The sequence below is a fragment of the Anopheles arabiensis genome, chromosome 2 (assembly GCF_016920715.1).
Source record: "Anopheles arabiensis isolate DONGOLA chromosome 2, AaraD3, whole genome shotgun sequence".
NCBI lineage: Eukaryota > Metazoa > Arthropoda > Insecta > Diptera > Culicidae > Anopheles > Anopheles arabiensis.
The window spans coordinates 104,228,613-104,248,063 of record NC_053517.1 but is presented as its reverse complement, the minus strand read 5'-3'; the positions used below and the strand labels follow the sequence as shown (position 1 = coordinate 104,248,063).

General features: G+C 45.3%; 1 protein-coding gene across 8 annotated transcripts in view; it reads left to right on the top strand.

Annotated features, from left to right (window-relative positions):
• Positions 1-17,437, top strand: part of LOC120896884 (division abnormally delayed protein) — a 126,982-nt gene extending 109,545 nt beyond the window's left edge. For all 8 annotated transcript variants that reach the window (XM_040301442.1, XM_040301449.1, XM_040301435.1 and 5 more), the window contains exons 6-9: positions 10,254-10,438; positions 11,625-11,829; positions 12,087-12,210; positions 12,337-17,437. In XM_040301442.1, the coding sequence (XP_040157376.1) occupies positions 10,254-10,438; positions 11,625-11,829; positions 12,087-12,210; positions 12,337-12,503 (681 nt within the window). In that variant the 3' untranslated portion in view covers positions 12,504-17,437. The remainder of the gene's footprint in view (positions 1-10,253; positions 10,439-11,624; positions 11,830-12,086; positions 12,211-12,336) is intronic.
• Positions 17,438-19,451: the final 2,014 nt, after the last annotated feature.

Here is a 19,451-nt window from a genome sequence, read left to right as displayed (position 1 = left end):
GTTTGACCATTTTGACATTGTGCAATGTTGTGCGGTGTCATTTTGAGGATGATATTTTGCTTGAGACGATAAGCACAGTCACGTCTTTTGCGTCTCAAGACTGATGAGATCGGAACGAGATTTGAGTTTTTGTTTATAAAATTTATCGTTTAAAGCGAGAAGGACTCCCGGCTTGCATTGATTTAACTCGTTTTGTGCTTATTCACTGCATTGATTACGTTACGATTACGTTTTTGTCATCCAAAAGTCCTTGGATAGAGGGTAATTGAATGTAACGTTTTCATTGTTTCGAAATACCTAACGTTGGTAATCGGAGGTTCGTAGCTTACCGCCCGCTTGAGTCTTTTCCCATACAATCTTCTTACTTGCGGCTAATTCTACCGCACAGCCGTCGGTGGGCACATATTTGAACATTGTCATGCATGTGTTGGCATGTTGGCATGTTGGCATGCTTTTAATGTGTTGGCACGTTGGCAGAAAGTAATATACACCCACGTACAAACAACTTCCACATTACTACCTACTCGGTCCTGATTTTTAACTCACTTTGCAAATCAAAAAACTGTTTGCCTTTTTTATTCAGAAAGACTTGCATGCCGATTTTACTCAGCATAAAATCTCTCTCCCAACATACATACACACATACACAGCCCAACGCTTACATGTGATGATAAATGATCATATTTCGTGAGAATTTCCAACCGAAAACCAAACGCACCTCCCACTCCCACCGACATGAATACACACATTTGCAAAGGGTGAGCGAGACGGCGCAAAGAATGGAATTTAATCCACCGCTCACCACCCCTGTGCTCGTGTTCTTCAACCCCTTGGGGCTTGGGCCTGCAGTTCCAGATCCTCAGTCTCGATCTACACACTTTTCCTTTTGCCACACTACGTTCCTCGAGCAGTCGGCGTCGTCGTCGTCTTCGTTGATGCGTTCCCGTTCGCTCAGCTCGCCTTGAAGCGTTACGGCTTTTCGGAGGGGGCTTTTGATCAAGCGGGCAGTGCCGCGTGGATTCCTTGCATCGAAAGATTTCAAATAAGCGAGCGAGAAAACAGAAGAAGGAAAAAAAACGCTCGCACACACGCACCAACCAACCGGGGGCTCGCAAGTGGCTGGAAATGGGATGGAGGGAACGCGCGCAGCTACAAGATGCCCGGGCCACAAGCAACGCGGACGAAAATCCGGAGAAACGGTGGAAAATTGGGAAGCACAAAGTGTGAGAAACGTTAGCCATGAATCACTCTCCACTGATTTTCGGATTTCAGCGACAACGAGCCGAGATCGAAAGCGATCGACGCAGCGCAAGATCAAGCGCGCGGGGAGAAGCAACGAGCGAGCGCAAACTAAAGGTTGCAAGAAAACTGCCAAAACAGCGGGGAAGGGAGCGAAAAAAAGCACAAAACACACACCCATACACCCTTTCCTTCTAAGTTTTTCCATGCCCTTGCGACTTGTCCCCTGGGAAGAGAAAGAGACCGTTGTTCCAAGCGCCTGCAGCCCTTCTTCCTTTCTTATGATGCACACTAATCATTTCTTTAGCATTTTTCAGTTTATTTGTTGCATTCTTTACAACGGAGGGAAGAAGGAGGAATGCAGAAAAGTGTTGCCATCCCGTTCGCACTGGAAGCGTTTCGTCGGTTTTATGCTTATCACATTATTTGGCTCTTTTGTGAGGCTTTTTTCACCTTTTGCTCACCTTTTCGGTCTCTTTATTGACACCCATTGAAGATGTTTCGCACAAAAGCGAGACACAGAGAGCAAGGGAAAGAGAGGCTCTTTGGTAAGCGAGTATGTAACAACAATATTTATGACCAAAAAGATAGCATTCCACCCTGTTGCCGCAACCTGTTTGGCCAGGGTGAGTAAGCAAACAATCTAGCTATTTATTGGGTGTTTATTATGACACTGCATTTTTGTGCTGCCTGAGGTTGCAAGAGAGGTTTAAGGGCGCGTCCGAGCGTTTACCTTTGTTTTATTAATGAAATAATTGGAAGCGCTAGAACCAGTTGTCTTGCGCCTGATGCATTAACGGTGCCCTGGATGTCCCAGTCGGCAGCAGATTAGACCAACGTGCATATCGTAAAATTGAACCAACATTCCGATCGCATCACAGCAACATCCGGTTGCTTTGGCTCGCTCGAACAGCAGAGGGTTCCTGTGTGTCATTTTCTACCGATGCTCGCTTGATCTTTATCGGCCAGCGGCTAGAAATTCGGAATGGAGGTTGGAATTACGGCTATATGGTACCTTTTACGGCGCTAAACGGGGTCCTCCGAGTGTGCCGGTCGCACCTAGCAAGAAGAGGAAGCGAACCCGCGCAGAGCGCGGCACAACAATTATGATGAGCAATCCGGGCGCCCGAACCCTCAATCTCCTCGACCGAGTCCCGCAGAGAGAGAAACAGCAACAAAGAGAGAGAGAGAGAGAGAGAGCATGTGTGAATAGACAGAGGAAAATTTAAAAATAATGAGACAGCATCTTTTCACCGGAGTATGGTTTCAACGCTGAAGAAGAGTAGCGGATTATTGCTGCTGCTGCTGCTGAGGATGCTGCTCGGTGCGCTCACAACACAAACATCGCCAGAACCATTCCGGTGGGACTCCCGGGGGTCTGAGAAGGGAGAAACAATAAAAAACCATTCGATAATCATAGGGTTCGGCTTGAAGGGCTTAGCAATACGGACCGCGCAGCAGCACTGCAACAACGGTCATCTTCCTGTTGTTTTCTCGCTGGACATAATGGTCTCGCATAGAGGGGGGAGTTTTTATAAAGGTCCGGAGCTGAAGAATGGGCATGGGCGCAAGTCCCGGTGGACAAAGATGATCACCATTTCCGACTCTGGTGCAATACATACACACACAGATACACCGGGCCTGCTTTGCGTAGCCAAGGGTTTTGAGCATGGATGAAGAGAAGAAAAAAAAACTGCATTATCATTCATAATGTGCCGAATGGCTGGGAATTTTAGAATTCCGAACCGCGGACCGGGACGAGGGAAAGCAGAAAGCCGGTGTACGGTGGGGATGATGGTGGAAGAAATTGGGCAGAAGCATCTGTGTGAGAAGCAATGAGGAAGAAGTTCAAGTTTCTGTTGGTGTGGAATGTTTGATCATGATCGTGTGTAAGCGTGTGAAATAGATTTCAGAGCAAATACACGTAGTTTTTTTATGAGAAAGCACCTATGAATGTGTCTAGGGGGAGATTCAATAGATTTTGTTACAATTGATCTACCCCAAAGTAAAACATGTGTTTTGTTGTTGTCTGGTTCAATAACCTGCTACGTTTTTTCTTATTACCTTTACTAGGAAAATGCAGAGTTAAGCTATGATAATATGGTGAAGATTCGCGATTCGAACTCACGCTCTCCAGTGTATCATACCAGGTGCTTAGCACGACACCATAGATCTCCAACGAACGCACTCGTCTTGTAGACGTATAGTTTAGGAATGCATGAATCCTTGAAATATGCGGTTTTAGATCGTATCGTTATGTATCTCAGTCTTACACTGGCGAATATTGCTCAGACATAAAATTAGACAATATATTACAATCATTCCTTTTCATTTCAAGAACATTAAGAGCATTCATGGTTCTATTACCTGTTCGAACGCATCCTCCAACATCCAAAGATTCATACCCAAAGACTCATTTCGAACCAGCCAGGCGCATACAACAACTGAAACACGAAATTTCATAGAATTTCATTGTCCATTGTTGTAGCGCAAGAACAAAACCGCCGGACCGATTGCACGAACACCGCCTCAATATTTTGCCTCCCGCTCCATTCCCACAAAAACCCGGCAATTTCTATTGATCCATTCCGGGTCCGGTTTGTGTCCTCTCTTCCGTGTAGCATCGCTCTCACCTCACCGGGAAAATGATTAATGAGTATTCAAAAAAATGCAGTACTAACCATCGAACCGAGCACCGAACTAATAGACCAATCCTAGCGAGGACGGGGCTTTTCACTCCAATCCCGTTGACTGTGTTGAATTCCTGGCGGCTGTCGTCTCCGGGCTGTTGCGAGAGTTGATCGTTCACACACGACTCGGTACTCGATAGAACCACCCGGCCCCGGAGGCTGTGCTGTGAAGGAATGTGTGTGTGTGTGCCCACAATAGAACCACGAAGGAACAAGCAGGGCGGCAAGAACGGGCTTCAGCCAGATCAAAGATAAAAGGACGAAGACGAATGATTCTCGATCGCACCACGGCCGGGGTCCGGCGATGCGTCATGTTTCGGTTGCGTTCGAAGACAAAATCGAAACAGCGATCGCGCGATGTTCGAAGTGTCCGCCGCCTTGTACCCGATCCGGTCGGCAAATCGAAACAGAATTCGTTGACGTCGGTACGTGTGTGTGTGTGGTACAACGACAACAAAAAAAGATGACTGATCGCATTATTTGACCGGTTGGAGTTAGGCTCAAAAGGTATCAAAGTGTACGTATGCGCAGCGCTGGTAGGACGCAAACCTCTTCGACAGGACATTCAAGCTGGCGGCAATCGCAAATATCTTTAGACTTCAGGGTAACGCTGCCAGTGTGCAGGCTGATGAAACGTGGTCGTGTGGTGTAAGATCGCCATCCATCCAATCGAGCGTGTGTAGCAGTGTAGTTGCTCACAAGCGAACCCCGAAATGCGCTACACAATTTCGCACAGACACAGGCACCCGATTTTTTGCCATTAATAAGAAGTGACACTTTTCAACTTTACCGACACCCGGAGGAGAGCGATGCTTCAAAGTTACCAAAACGACACGTAGGAGACGGGGAAGCCAATCCTGCCGACATCCTCTCACTGCCCGCACTGAAAGCGTTTCGGTGTTTGGTTTCGGGCGTCCCAGGCCCAGAACTATACCGAACTATCGGGCGGTGCTCCACAAAATCAGATTAGCCGCCCATGCCCCGGAATGTTCGGCTACGAATGTGCCGATCCGAGTGTTCGGACATTCTGTTTTCAGGTTTTTGATTTTTTTTTCGGTTTTTTGCGCATCGGATTCTTCACTCGTGAGGCCTCTTTGGGGTCCGCTTCCCTCCGCGATCGGCTGATTGTATCGGTAGCACTTTTCAAGCTCATAATATAGCACCGGGCAAGATATCAGGTTCGGGGTTGTGTTTGCAATATCTTCCCGACTTCTCGGGGATGAATTCCAACCCAACAGTGGTGAGGAATTTGGGTTGAGAATACACAACACAAGTCACAAAAAGGAGGGCTGAAAGCAACAGGTTCGAACACGATTTTTCACTTTTCGGCCCGGAAGATGTGCACAATCATTGATTCGGGCACGCCACTCACTGAACCATTTTCAGTCCGTTCGGCAAAGATAGCATCACGCGAAAACTTGGTTTTGATTCTTAAGCGGTGCTCTGTTCGCTCGGTGGATGATCTTCGCAATGTGTCGCATTAGCTGTTCGATAACGAAATTGATCTAGGTCTTCCAAGATTCGCATTCAACGCCGTTCAGTCCCCGTTTCGGCGGTGCTCATAAAAGCAAAACGGTTCCCGTCTCGCTCACCAACTCACGTATCGATTGTTGGATCTCTGTTTAGTGTGTGTCCAACTTTGGAATGCTTTCGGTATAGCACCTTCACCCAAAAAGAAACACACACACAGACTAGACATTTCGAATAAAGTCATAAATTATCGCAAAGCTTGCCGTATCGAACGCGGGGCGAGCGCATCAAACAACGCGCCACGGCGCACAGTACGCCAGTGTGTGCCAGACTAATAAAAACAGGAATAATGTCACCGTACATAACTGGATACTAATGATCTTTTATGGCGGTTTCTTTTTTTTTGTTGGCTAGCTTTTGTTGGCTGTGTAAGAAAGACAGCGAAGCTTGGAGTCGGATTATGCAAAGCAGTGCAAACGATTCAACGATCATTTCAACGGTGACAAAGCGGCGCCAGCACGAACACGCTTGTTCTAGCACACTTTGGGCTTTTGAAGGATTTAAAGTAAGAGCGGACATAAAAATGGCTTCGAAACAATCAAACGATAATGTTGAACTTCAAATTGCTTTCTACTTGTGTGTCTCTCGTTACACTGTTTGCTCACAAAGCTGTCCCGGGCCAATTGGAAAGGGTCATTTTGGAACCAAAAAAAAAGTAGCTGAAACCTGGTTGTGCCTTAGCCGTTAGGAACGCAGTGACATCAATCAATCCTCGCTCGAAACGTCCCGGAACGATGTAGAGCGAAAGCACCAACCCGCCCACTCAGAATGTGATTGATTTTTATTGTTTCCCAAAAGTCAAACCCAAGTGCAAGGTGGTTGGGACGGCCACCAGGGTGCCACCGTGTCTGTGCGGAGCTTGCTCGCGCGTTGCATTGGCTGGAAATTGCATTCCAGCCATCCGACATGCGATCCATGGCGCTGTTTACAGTCGTCAGCTTCCGCCCCGGTGATAGTGATTGGTTTGGAAGGAAGGAGACTTCACGTCACGCTACACGCCCGAAAGCGCAACAGAAGATTGGAACAATTCGGGTGCTCTGCGCGTTGAAGCTACCGTTGGAGTGAAGCAGTAACGAAACGGGTCATATTTCTTGAGCCAGCTCACTGAAGGGCTGATTGAACGTCACGGTACGATTTGTTACCTTATAGCGGAACTACACGCGGTACCTGCAATAACGAAAGGATTCTTAATGGTGGTGGTGTGAGTTATGATGACTTTTGGGAAAGAAAAGAAAAGCGTGTGAGCTACATCTCGTTCGTAGGAAGATCTGTATGATTTAGATGAAACTGGACATGCATTTTTGTATTGTCTCTTGATCTATTGTCTCGAATGTTTTACTCTTATTCATATCCGTAGTGTTTATATCTTATTAATTCTTTACTCATAATTTTCCAATTAATACATTCTTTCACTTAAAAAAAAACAGGATTAATTCGAAACTCACAAAAAACGCACAATAGTTTCGAACGAGACCCATTAGTGAACAATGATGATATACACTCACTCCATTCCTGCCGCAGTAATTACTCGTCGTAATGTGTAATGCTGTTGTGGCTTCATTCACTGTTTTCCGCTTAATTTGATTGAACATCACACCAACCAACCATTCTACGGCACCGTTTTGGTCAGTCGCTCGTGAGATTAGATTTAGGCTTAGCTTAGCAGCAAAATAAAATCATTTTATAAACCCAGCTCATCCAGATAGAAGTTGTAGTTTCCGTTTGCGTTCTTTTGCCTTTTCCACAACCGCCACCACACACACACACCTACCCCACTTGCCACACGTTGGTGGAAAGGTGTTAATTTATGCTAATTGAAAGTGCCACCTTCTCCCAGACCCCTGCTGAGAAGGGGGACAGCGTTCCGCTCCTCCTGGTACCTTTGGATTCAGGATGAAAGCAAAAAAAACGCAATACACAGGAATAATAACAACTGGGAACGAAAAAGCGAAACAGCAACCAACAACAGCAACAAAAAAAAGCTCATCTCGTAAATGGTTGTTAATGGGAAAATACCACCAACAAACCAGACACAGGCACTCGAAAGAGGAGCATCACAACAACAACAAAAAACACATCCGCAGCAGTAGTTGCCATGAGTGTGAATGGTTTAGCACTAATTGAGTTAGGATTTGGGATTGGGAAATACCATGGAATAGAGTTATATATTCGGCTCGCAACACCGCCTGGGAACGGATGCCGCATCAATAAAGTTGTTGTTTTGCTACCATTTTACCATGTTTAATGCAACGGCTCGCTTTCGCCAACTCCACCAGGTCGAAGTGTATTTCTTTGCAGCGTAGTGTACAACGCGAGAAGCGGTCATTTAGCACGCGTAACTCATAAATCTCTCACCTGATTGGATGCAGCTGCACTTATCGTTGATTGATTGAAACATCAACGCGCGGGCGTGGGCTGGCTTCAATCAAAAGCGATTAAAACTGTGTGTGTGGAGCATTAAAATCAACTTTCCGCTGCCAACCACGTTGCCGGGATGAAAAGGAAGCGAACGCAACGTTTAGAGAGCTCTGAAAAAAAAAACGAAAAACAATTGCAAAAATAATTCATATCATCATCCCTCAGGGGCGCTGGCTGGTGCGTTAATCCATCCACTAAATTCCTGCACACACCTTTCCCCAGCGCACTCCCAGGGAACGCCCGATCCCGAAGCATAAATCACACACCCAATTGCTCTCAACCCCTCACACACAGCCACAAACACACACACACGCACAATCCGTTCTTTAATCCATCACCTTCCCGTAATCATCATTCTCGCTTCGCGCGCGCAATCATCAGGCGGGAAATACCTTTTGCAACCGCGCGCTCGCGCATTCCCACGTGCTGCTGCTGCCGCCGTCGTTGGAACGTGAACGCGTACAAGCGTTCATGTATGTATGTTGCGCAATGTTTACGCGTGCCAGAACCGTGCGTGTTTGTCTGAGCATAAATCTGATTTATATGTTCACACTCTCTGCACACCGACGGCGGCGGCCAGGCCAGTATTGCACCAGCCCGTTGGGGAAGCAATGGAATCATCATCATCATCATCGCCGTGTCCGAGATGTGTTGCCGAGATTCGTTTGCCTCACTCCTCACTTCCTCTTCCACTTCTTAGCTTCACGTGTACTGTCCTTTGCAGCATCCAATTGTGGGCCCGTTCCTTGAGGTTGTTTTGTGCTGGCGCTGGATTGATGCTGACCTGGGAATTATTTTCAATTTTTTTTTAAACACAAAACCCACTCTTCCCACTCTCACTCTCAGCGCTCTTCAACTCGCGTTCGTTCATAGTTTGGAATGGTTGCCAGTTTTTGGTTACACCACTCGGACGGAGCGCTCGCTTTGGCGATGCAACAAACGAATGCAGTGATTGAGTGCTTCCTTAAGCCTTCATCAGCGATGCACCGCACGAAACCTGGTCAAGCCGTGCAATAAGCCTCCTCTAAGGGGGGGGGGGGGGGGAATTGATGGGGGCAGCTGTATGGTGCAGTAACAGCAAGGAAATTGGGGGATTGGCAAGACGAGATTATACTCGCTGACGTGTGTCCGCCGAGGCCGAACTCTGATGCCCCGGGGCGTGCGCCCTCACTCCTGCGACGGCTACTGGATTAAATTTTTAATTCCAGGCACGTGCACAGTACACTGCGCGACAACGACGACGGTTCTGTTGCCCGGAAGTTGTGCTGAATGGAACGAAAACGCGCGCGCGCCTGTTCTTTCCACCGGGGGGCCCCAGAACATAAGTCACTCAAGTTATTAGCTCATTTCGCGTGTAGCAAAAATCTCCTGCACACACTCTCAATACAGTCGAAATATTTAAATTATGCGACCGGAGGGTGTGGCGAAAAGAAAACACGAAACGCTGGCTCCTCTCTCTGCCTCGTGCACCGGAAGCGACACGATTTCACACACAAAAAAACGACACAAATCTCATCTGCATGCCCGTGACATTAATCTTCATTCAGAACCACTCAAATAATTCCACTCACCCGACCCTCCCAGCTACTTCCCCTCCGCTCCAAACGGCAACGCATCTTCGCTGCAAATCGCACACGTCCGCGCGCACAGTGGTTGATTTGCATTCCATTTATGCAGCGGCGGCCATTCCACAACCGCCCCACGCTGTTTCGGCATTCGCCCAAAGTGCTCGCGTGCTCATATTCGCGCATGCATCTCTTGATGACTTTTTAGACAGTGCGCGCGAAGGACACACACAAACAGTCGGTGGCCGTTGCAAGCAGAGGCTGTTAGTGTAATGGAGTTGCACGGTTCGCTCGTCTAGCTGCTGCTGCTAACAACCGGGGCACAGCAGGACCATCCTAATTGCGTACGCGTCCTCCCAACCGCTTCCCAGCGATTGCCCGATGGATGTTTGGAGCAGCTAAATTTAATTCTTCACACACTGATTAATATTAATATGTTTGTCCCAAAAAAGGCGCGCGCTGTGCTGCATGGTGCGTTTTTGCTAAATTTTGGCACACCGTATCTATGGAGGCGCCGTTCCGTGTTCGATTTTGGTTTCGGATGATGAACGATCCGTGTCCGTGACATTCTGATACCGTTGCCCAATCGGGCTGATTGTAGTAGTTCGTGAGGTTTGCGCTCCTCCGCAAAGGGAAGTGATATTAGCATCGAATAGGATGGAAAGAAAATAATAATTATGCAACCTTTTCCGATCGCGATTGAACCATCGAAACGCAGCGAAAATTCTCTTTTTGTTGTAAATGGAAAGCTCAGTTACTCAACTCATTCTAACATCTCGATATCTCTTTTTTCTCCATTTCCTGCACACAGGTCGAACAAGCTTGCGGCGTACCGTCGATGATGCCATCCGAATATCTGGCCGACGGATCGTACGACGATGCACCGCAGACGCTGGCGGGCAGCAGCAAGTGGCCGCTCGCACCGAACAACGAGATGCTCCAGTTCGAGATGACGATCGACAAGAACAAGGATCTGTTCATTCAGCTCTCTACGACGTAAGTGCTGCTCGGGCACCCGCATGATACTAATTAACATTCCGCGATTGTTCCTCCTTCCGCGTGTGACATTGCCCATTGCTCTGGATGCGTTGCACAAAAGCGGACGCAAAGGGTGCAGCAATTGACGCATTACAGCCTGATGACAGCATGAATCGATCCGCCGGTTTTGCCATTGTTGCATGTGCAGTCAGAAAATTAAGATTACACGCTTGTGATTGCTCTTTTTTCTGCTTCTCTTTTGCTGCTCAATGGTTTAAGGGCAGCTCAAAGTCATTGGCAAATTAGTTGCATAACAGCTTGTTGGGGGTATTTATTTTTTTTTTTTTATTATTTTAAACATCAATCAAGGTTAAGTGAGGAACACATTACAGTACACGGCATGATGTTCTCTCCCTCTCTACATCGCATATCGTGCGTGTTACAAAGGAATCTTTTCACGCCGGAGCCAGCACCTCCACCAAACCGAAACACCCCCCGCCGTGATGAAATTGCTTGTCAGGCTGCGCGTTTCATTAATTTGCAGCGAAATCCTCACCGACACCGAACGCCGAACGCCTGCCGCCTGGCTCCATCGTACAGAACTCAATCTTCCCCCGTGTGTATGACCTTCTGCCAACCGCGTGCACAGACATCCCTGTTAGAAAACAATCGAATCGATTAATTGCACACCCGTGCGAGTCTCAAGACAAAGTCGGTGGTGTTGGTGGTGGCGCAGTAGCAAGGGTTGTCGGTGATTTGGTGGTTTCATATGGTGCCTCGGTGAGGTGTTGCAATCATTGCATTCGAGTGGGGTTTGCAAAGGAAACAAGCGCACATATGCCGCCAAACTCGGCACCTTTGGGACGGAACCGGGCATGCAACAATCGTGTTCCATTGTTTGAGCGGTAAGAGCGAACATGTTACGACGGGGGAGGGCGCGTGATTGTGTCATGCCGCACGGGCGGGCCGTACCCGCTAAGATGACGCGCGCGCGTGGGTGTCACTGGGTTAATGATGCGCGCCCGGATTGATGCGAGATGGCCGCTGCCGCTGAGTATGTGCGCCACGCGTGGGTTTCGCTGTCAGATTCCGGGAACTGCCGGGTTGCCCGTCATAAACAGCCCTTTGGGGCGCAAACGAGATGGAGCTTTTAATTGGCTGCATAATCTCATGCTGGTTTTTTGTGTGTGTGATCTGCTTGCAGGCTGTGCGAAGATGAAGACTACCACCCGACGGACGAGGACTGCTGGACGGGCAGCAGCCTGAGCGACTACACCCAGCAAGTGGTGACGACGATCGGCGACCGGTACAACCCGGAAGTGGTGTACAATGCGAGCGCGACCGTCTCGCCCCACATGCAGACGCTCGTCGATCGGCTCATCAATCTCAAGACGGCAGTGAACAAAGCGGTAAGTTGGGGAGGGTGTGGCAATATTTAGGAGTTGTAGAGAAGAAGAAAAAGCAGAAGAAAGTCTATTGAAATGATAAAAAGGTGCTTTTTAAACCTCTTGTGTAAGAAATTGCATACCTTTAGGCGTTTTATTGACGTATGCATCATATTAGACGCCTAAAGCTATGCAATCTTCAATACAAAATGAAGTACAACTGCTTCTTATAACTACCAGCGTCCTAATATCCTGTTTTTATTCCCCATTTTGCTCCCCAGTACTCATCAAATACGTTCAGAAGTGACGTAGACAAGATGCAGTCCGATATGGCGGAAGGTTCGGGCGACTCGTACCCCTCCGACGACGATGAGGATGGAGATCTGGCCTCGGGTTCCGGTGACGGTAAGTGTCCTTTAACGCCAGCACTTTTGGCTTTTGCTCTATTTCTTTTTGCCTGTCTATTAAAATGTACATTCTAAATATCTCATTTTTAATCCTGCACTCTTCTTCCCATCCCTTCTCCCGTAGACGTCAACCCGCGCACCATTTTCAGAGACAATCCCAACGTCACGCCCAGCCACGCCGATGTTAGCGCCGCGAAACGAATCTCGACCAGCTCCTGCTGGAGTTTGATCACCCTGGTTGCCGTGTGCCTGCAGGTGCTACTGCTCAGCAACGACTTCTGCGGTCACTGAGGGACTGGTGCGCGCACACACACATACACCCGTCCTCCTGTCCCTGCTCTGGATTAACACGACACACACACACACCCTTCGAGAAGTAAGCGTAAGAAAGAGTGTAGCATGAAAATACGAAATATGGCTGCGAATTACTACGTACACACTACTGCGGCGTACACACGATCTTCCTCAAGCCGGCGCAACGCAACCAGTTCAGGCGGAAAGGTCGTCAATTAAGTACCGAAAGGCGTGTGTTCGGCGTGTTCCCTTGCGTGCACTGACAGCCGATTCATAGTCAATGCATTAGTATTCCCGCAGCCCGTCTTGGTGTGGGACGGCCGTGTGATACCCTTCGGAGTCACTGCAATCGCAAGGATAAGTCATGCACAGTCTGTTTTACTATTTGATGCTTCATTCTTTTCTGTGTCACTCGTCAACTGTTAGGAGAGCAGAAACTGTTAGGAGTAAAGTCAACTGTTAGGAGAGCGGGAACGAAACGAAATTCAGCTTTGATAGTGGGCAGCTTTCCTATTACTACGATGGTAGGGGTTTGTTTCGTGTTACTAGCATTGCAGCTATACGCGAAAAGGCTCAGCTTCTTTTATTTTTATGATACGCTGTCGGAAGCGGCCGCTATCAACTGTTGTGTGTTTGTGTGCGTGTGTGTATACACATGGTGCAGCTAAACATGGCTGCTCAGCAAATCTCAAACCGAAAGATCACGTTTCGAAACTTGATCTCTCGTGGATGTGACAGGTGGGGTTTTGTTTGTAAGATTTCAGAAGTCATTCGAGCCAACCGATAACACAAAGAGAGGAGCGTAAGTGTCGTGCGCTCTATTGGTTTAATGCCGTGATGATTCTTCCACTGTCATTTATTTAATTCGAAAATGTGTGTTTTTTGCGTAGAAATCAAGATTTTTGTTTCCAAACCCTTGTCAGTCATTGGATCATTCTGCACGACTTCCATTTCGTCTATTTCTCTCTTACTCTCCTCTTTCTATCTCTCTTTCTCTATCTCTCTATCATCTCTTCTCAAGCGAGTATGTCTACTTTAATTAGTCGTTAACAAAAAAAAAACAAACAAGAAAAACAGATCAATATCGTAGCTAGACCATTATCAAAAAACCGAATTAAAAAGCAAACTAAAAAAAAATCACAAAAAAAACTCATCCTAGAATCACGATATGATCATCTTACCTTTCTACTAATCCATACTAAAAAAAATGGAGTAAAAAGATGAATAAGAAAATGTGTGCAGGTTTAAGCAGCAGGAATGGAAGAATCGAATCGGTCATGAAAACATTATGTAAATAATTAACTTAAAATCAATCACCTAACCTGCTACCGTACCGAAACGGTAGCGGGCAAATGGGATGCAAACAACAGTTATAACCAAGATAAAAAAGAAGCAAGAAGAAGTGGAAGAGGATTTTTTTTTCGTTTCAAATAGGAACATAGAATCAAGCCCGCAAGAAAGCAACCTACGCATAGATTCTTAAACACTAGTTAAACAAATTCTTCTACACGCACGACACATTCACCCGCAAGACACTTTGTTAACGCCGTGCCAGTGTGCCAGACGGTGTGTTAGAACACGGGAACACTCTGTCCCTGATTTTGTGTTGCTTTCGGTGGTGTCGAGCAATTGATATCACGCGGACGTAACGAAGAGCAGTATGAACATTACCACTAATCGTTGCAAACGAGTCGAGTTTTGGTATGCGAGTTGCATACTGTTAGGCGGTATTGCTACCGCTTTCGAAAGTGTATGCAATTTGAAGCGCAAAAGTAGCTCCTTTTTATAGCACGCCTATCTGAATGGCATGTGGCATTATCAAGTTAAAATATGTTCTGCTTAGTTCACAGCTGGAAACAGTTGCTGTATTTTTTATTTTTTATTTACAAACATATTCTTATTCAATTTCAATGAGACACATGGCACACATGGTAGGCTACTTTATGCTGTATCATCAAGCATAGAGAGCCGCCTGAACGGAAGGGCTACTTAAAATAATGCCAATTTTTTTTCCTTTCTCTCAAAACCATTCGATAAAGTCCAGAAACAAAAGTGTACATTTTTGAGTGTGTATGTGTGAATGTTGTTTTTTGTGTTGTTTTGGTGCGTAGGTGTTTTCAGTGCGGAAATGTTGTTTTACGATAGAACGTGCGCGAGAAGGAATGATTCGTTGTACAGTAGTGATGGTACGGTATGGTTTGTTACGGCCACGCGTGAAAACTGCCCCACCCGTCACCAGTCGTGGTTGTGTGGTTATGTGTGTGTGTGTGTGTGTGTGTGTCGGAAGTCGGTACGCAATAGAGAGTCACACAGAGACAAATTAAAAGCAAAAGCAAAAAAGTAATAGAAGGAAAAACGGTCAACTGTGAAGTGTAGTAGCGCACGGAATGCTAACCCAATTGTTTGAACTATCTGTGATTGTGGGAAAAGAAGATGGAGAGATAAGCAAAGATGAATACAATCCGGTAAGCGAGAGAGAGAGAAAGAGAGAAAGAGAGAAAATAGGAATGTGTGTGTGGGTGTGTGGTTTTGGCGAGTGTGTTTGGTGATCTTCGGTTTCTGGAAGCTGTAGGCTGGTGTGCTAAATTAGAGGGTGTGCAAAATTTAATTTATTGTTAGTAGATTGTTGTTTACACGGGCCTACTTACTGCTACTAATACTATTACTACTACTACTACTGCTACTACGACTACAAGCGTGGGAAAAATGGAAAGTGGACAAAGGGGACAGAATCAAACGCAGTCTGATCCGTAACGCTCCGTAACGCGTCCAAACTTCTAACAGTTTGGTGCAAGGGAAAGAAAAGGGAAAGGGAAATGTTTAAATTAACACATAGTTTACACCGCACACACTTGCACAGAAAGCGATTGAGAGAGAAAGAGAGAGAGAGTGGAAGGTTCACGTTTCCAGTACCAGACCGATCCAGACAGAACGACCTCTTGGGTGTGCGAAAACGGAAGCGTAATCTTATGGTGCCATGAACCCTTTTTACTTCCGTTGCGTTGAAAAGAGAAAAAATATAGCAAACAAAAGGGTTTTGTTGTCAAAATAACAAATATGTCAAAACTCGTCCGCCAAACGTACGCGAGGAGTAAATACACAAATTTGCGGAAGAAGAAACGGATCGAAATACGGAAAGGAATGCAAACAACAACAAGAACAACAGGTAGCATTAACATTCAAATGCTAATTCCACTTCCAGTGATATATCTTAGATTTAGGATTTTTTTGTTTGTTTGCAATTATATATTATGTTTCTGTAGTATTCTTTTAACAGTGCATGTGTTGATTTTCTCTGTCCCTTTCAAACACCCCCCCCACCACCCCCTTTAGCCACGGTTCGGTAGCAAAGAAATCAGTCTTCAAAATTCGAGTCATAATTTGTAAAGAAAAAAATCCCTCTTACGGAAACTAACTTAAAAACGAAAATCACCTACCGAATCGCTAAATGAGAGGGGTGACAGTACCCTTTCCCTTTCCTTCATCCCGTCTCGTAAGCGTACAGCGCTTCCTGTAGTTCTAAATTTTCAACGCTTGCGCACGCTCTGGAACAAAATTCAAAATCCGTGCAAACATGCAAACAGGGAGGGGATAAAAGCTTTCAAAGCCCTTAAAGCTTGCAATCGGTTTAGCTATGCAGGTGCAAGCTTCGTGGACAAGGCAAAACTTACCAAACATCCCTCCTTCTTTTACTCCCTCCCTCCCCAATACGGCTTCATCCCGACGACGGAGGAAAGTTGTACGGCAAAATTATTACCATTATAAGTGTTAATAAAAAAACTTGTTCGGAGAGCGAACAGGAGAAATCAAAGTGGGGCGAAAAACAAAACAAAAAAAAAGCGAGAATGAAAGTGTGGCAGTGAGAAGTGTGAAGCAAAACAGAGTGGAAAAAGCGCAATTTATTTTGTATTTATCTAATAAATACAGTTCAAACACAGGAAGTAAAAAAAACTGGAAACAAGAAAAAGAAAACGGTAAATTAATTAAACTAAGCGCATGAGTAAATAAGGTAGATTCTAGGATGGTAATATATATAAAAAAGTATATATATAAAGAATAGTTTTGAAAGCACGCAACTTGTTGGAAACGAAGCGGTGACGTAGCGGAGTAGAAAAAGGCGCGACAGGATCATGGATCGGAAAATTGCAATCCACATACATCCTACAACAGTCCCGTGTGCCGTGTGTGAACGCGAAATGCGAGCGTAATAATGTGTATTATATGTAGGCAAATAGGATATGAAGGGTTTTCTTTTCTGTTTTTCTATTCTTCGTCGTCGTTGTCGTCGAAAAGCAAGCAAGAAATAAACAGATTGAAACGCACTTAGAAAAGTGATTAAGCGAAGCAGGACAATGTGCTAACCAATAGCAATAGGGAAAGAATTGAAGTAAAAACGGAAGAAGCAACCTCAAACTACAACCTCCTCACAAGCGCACACATACACAAACGCAAGAAAAATAGACAAAAATAGGCATCTCAACCCTCCTTCCCCCTAGGCAGGCACAATCGATGATCGATGAGTGCGTGTTAAATGATGAGTCCTCCTACTCCACTTGAATTAATTTGCTTCTCCCCATCTGTACCCCATCAGTCTCTCGGTGCGAGATAAAATCGGTGCAAATGAGAGCGAAATAGAGAGAAAGGGAGAGAGAGGGTGAGGAAAAAAGCAAAAAAAATAAACGCACTAGACAACGCATAAATGGACACAAATATATACACAAACACAAGGAAGTGAAATAGCCATCGAGCGGTAGGGAAACGTTTTGCTGAAAAATTGAACCCCTCCAGCTGCAAAAACTGAACGTAAAACAAACACACTGAAAAACAAAATAGAATTGCAACAAAAAAAACCCGTCAAACCAACCGATACTGTGCATAAGGAAAGAGAGGAAACAATAAACATATTATTCTGAACGAATAACAAAATAAAACGGCGTGTTGTGTTTTCTATTGTAGCGGCTTGTTTTGTGCCATCATTTCCACGAATTTGGTGAGGAAGGGGTTAAACTGTCCTGTCCCCAGGCAGGTGTACCGCGTGGATTCGTATCCAAACTGCAGGTAATTCATTTTTAGCTATTATTGTATCATTCTGTGGTTGTGGTGAAATTAAATCGTTTTCTGCTTATTCGAGCGGTCTGTTGTTGTGCAAAAATATCCATTTTGTACCGTGAATTGCATAAATGTAGGCGCGCTGATGGGAGGGTTTTTGAAATTGACGTTGGTTTTGCGTGTTTTGTGCTTTGCGGGTGTGTTTTTTCGATGATTTGTTGCAACATTTTGTTTATTTTTTAGCGTATTTCTGTCTCTCTCTCTATCTTGCTTACAGTTTTAAAACCAATTACTCAATTGAGCATGAACTACAAATCTGAAACATTAGTTTGACTGGTATTAAAAAAGCAAAACATTTGATCATTGCTTTCTACAAGCTTGTTCGGTTCAAACAACAGCTCAATCATTTTTAATAACTTTTTTTTCATACATATTGCATTCTTTAAGGCGAAACACTGATTTTTAGATTCGCTCATTTGTCCTAATAAATAAGCGCCTGTGGGTATGCAAAGTATGTGCATATTTTATCTATTAATCGAACATTTAGCTATAAAAATGTCATCCACATCCACAGCTTCTAAGTGCCAGATTATAAACAACTATGATTCTAGTAAATCAAACCCCTTGCACACCCTTTCACTGCTTCCCTTTACATCGATGTGTTCCTCGTATAAAGAGTTTGAAGCCCAAAAAGCTTCACCGTACGCGCGATAGCCTTCTAAAGCTTCCCCTATGTCCATGCATTCTTATCTAGCAAAAGTACTAGTTTCCCTTTTTTTTTGTTCTTCCCTATCCTGTCTCATATGACAAACTACTTCTGTACTTCCTTCGCTCCCTGTGCATCGTTAGTGCTCCTGACCTACGCACCCGTGCATTGCCACAGCCTCGCGATGTAAGAGCAGCGATGTAACTGGGTCAATTCTTGCTGATCCGATGCCAAAAAACATTGGTTGATTTATTGGCAACGGTGGCGCCACTGTGTGGCGGAGGGCCACTTTTCTGTTCCGACTGCTCTGTGCCCGTGTGTGTGTGTGTGTGGTCAGCTTCAGGCTGGCCGGCTTGAAATTCATCCCCTTGTTATTTTCTGTTTCCACCGTAGGGAGTGTGGGAAAATATGTTTTTCCCCTTAAAAAAACTTGTGTGGACTTTTTTGTATTATGCTTGCGCTCTCACATAAATGTTCCCCGGGCAGCGAGAAACAACAGCAAGGTGTCGAGTAGATGTAACTTTTTGGTGTGGTTTTTTCCTTTTGTTTGTGACCTGTGATATGAATATTTTAAGCTCTGCAAGTTCGTTTTTTGGTGAGGAAGGTATGATGAAATAAACAACAACTTGTGCAGTATGTTGTTGTGCGCTGGTTTTAATGACTTTTGCTGTTGTTCATGCAAAATCATGCTGTAGCTGGAAAATTATTTAATATCTTTTGCTACTTTTTTGTTGAACTCGCGTTGTACTGACTGTACTACCCATTATTATTGTTGGAAAGTTTTTAGTATGAAAATTTTGTTTTTTTCTTCATCTCAGCGTCCTCATTGTGCCCTTTTTTAATGGAAAATTGCATGCTGCTGCTCTCTGTCTCTCTGCGGTACGACCTGTCACGAGCAGTGAGGCCTAGAGTTTTGAGATTTATCATAAGCCGAAGAAGGTCTAGTGAAATGCATAAAAAAATCGTCCATATTTATTGTATATTCTTGCCACTGCCCAGAACTACATCATTGCTGTCGCATATTGCTCTCTTGAAACTTGTATAGAACGGCGTGAGTTTTGTTTTGTTTAATCTTTTTTATCTTTCGCATCGATTTGCCAAAGTGTTTTGCTGTGTGCGAATATTTTATATTCACCCGGGTTCCCCCCCCCTGTTCCACCTTAAATGATTTGTAGTGGAAACTTTTGGGC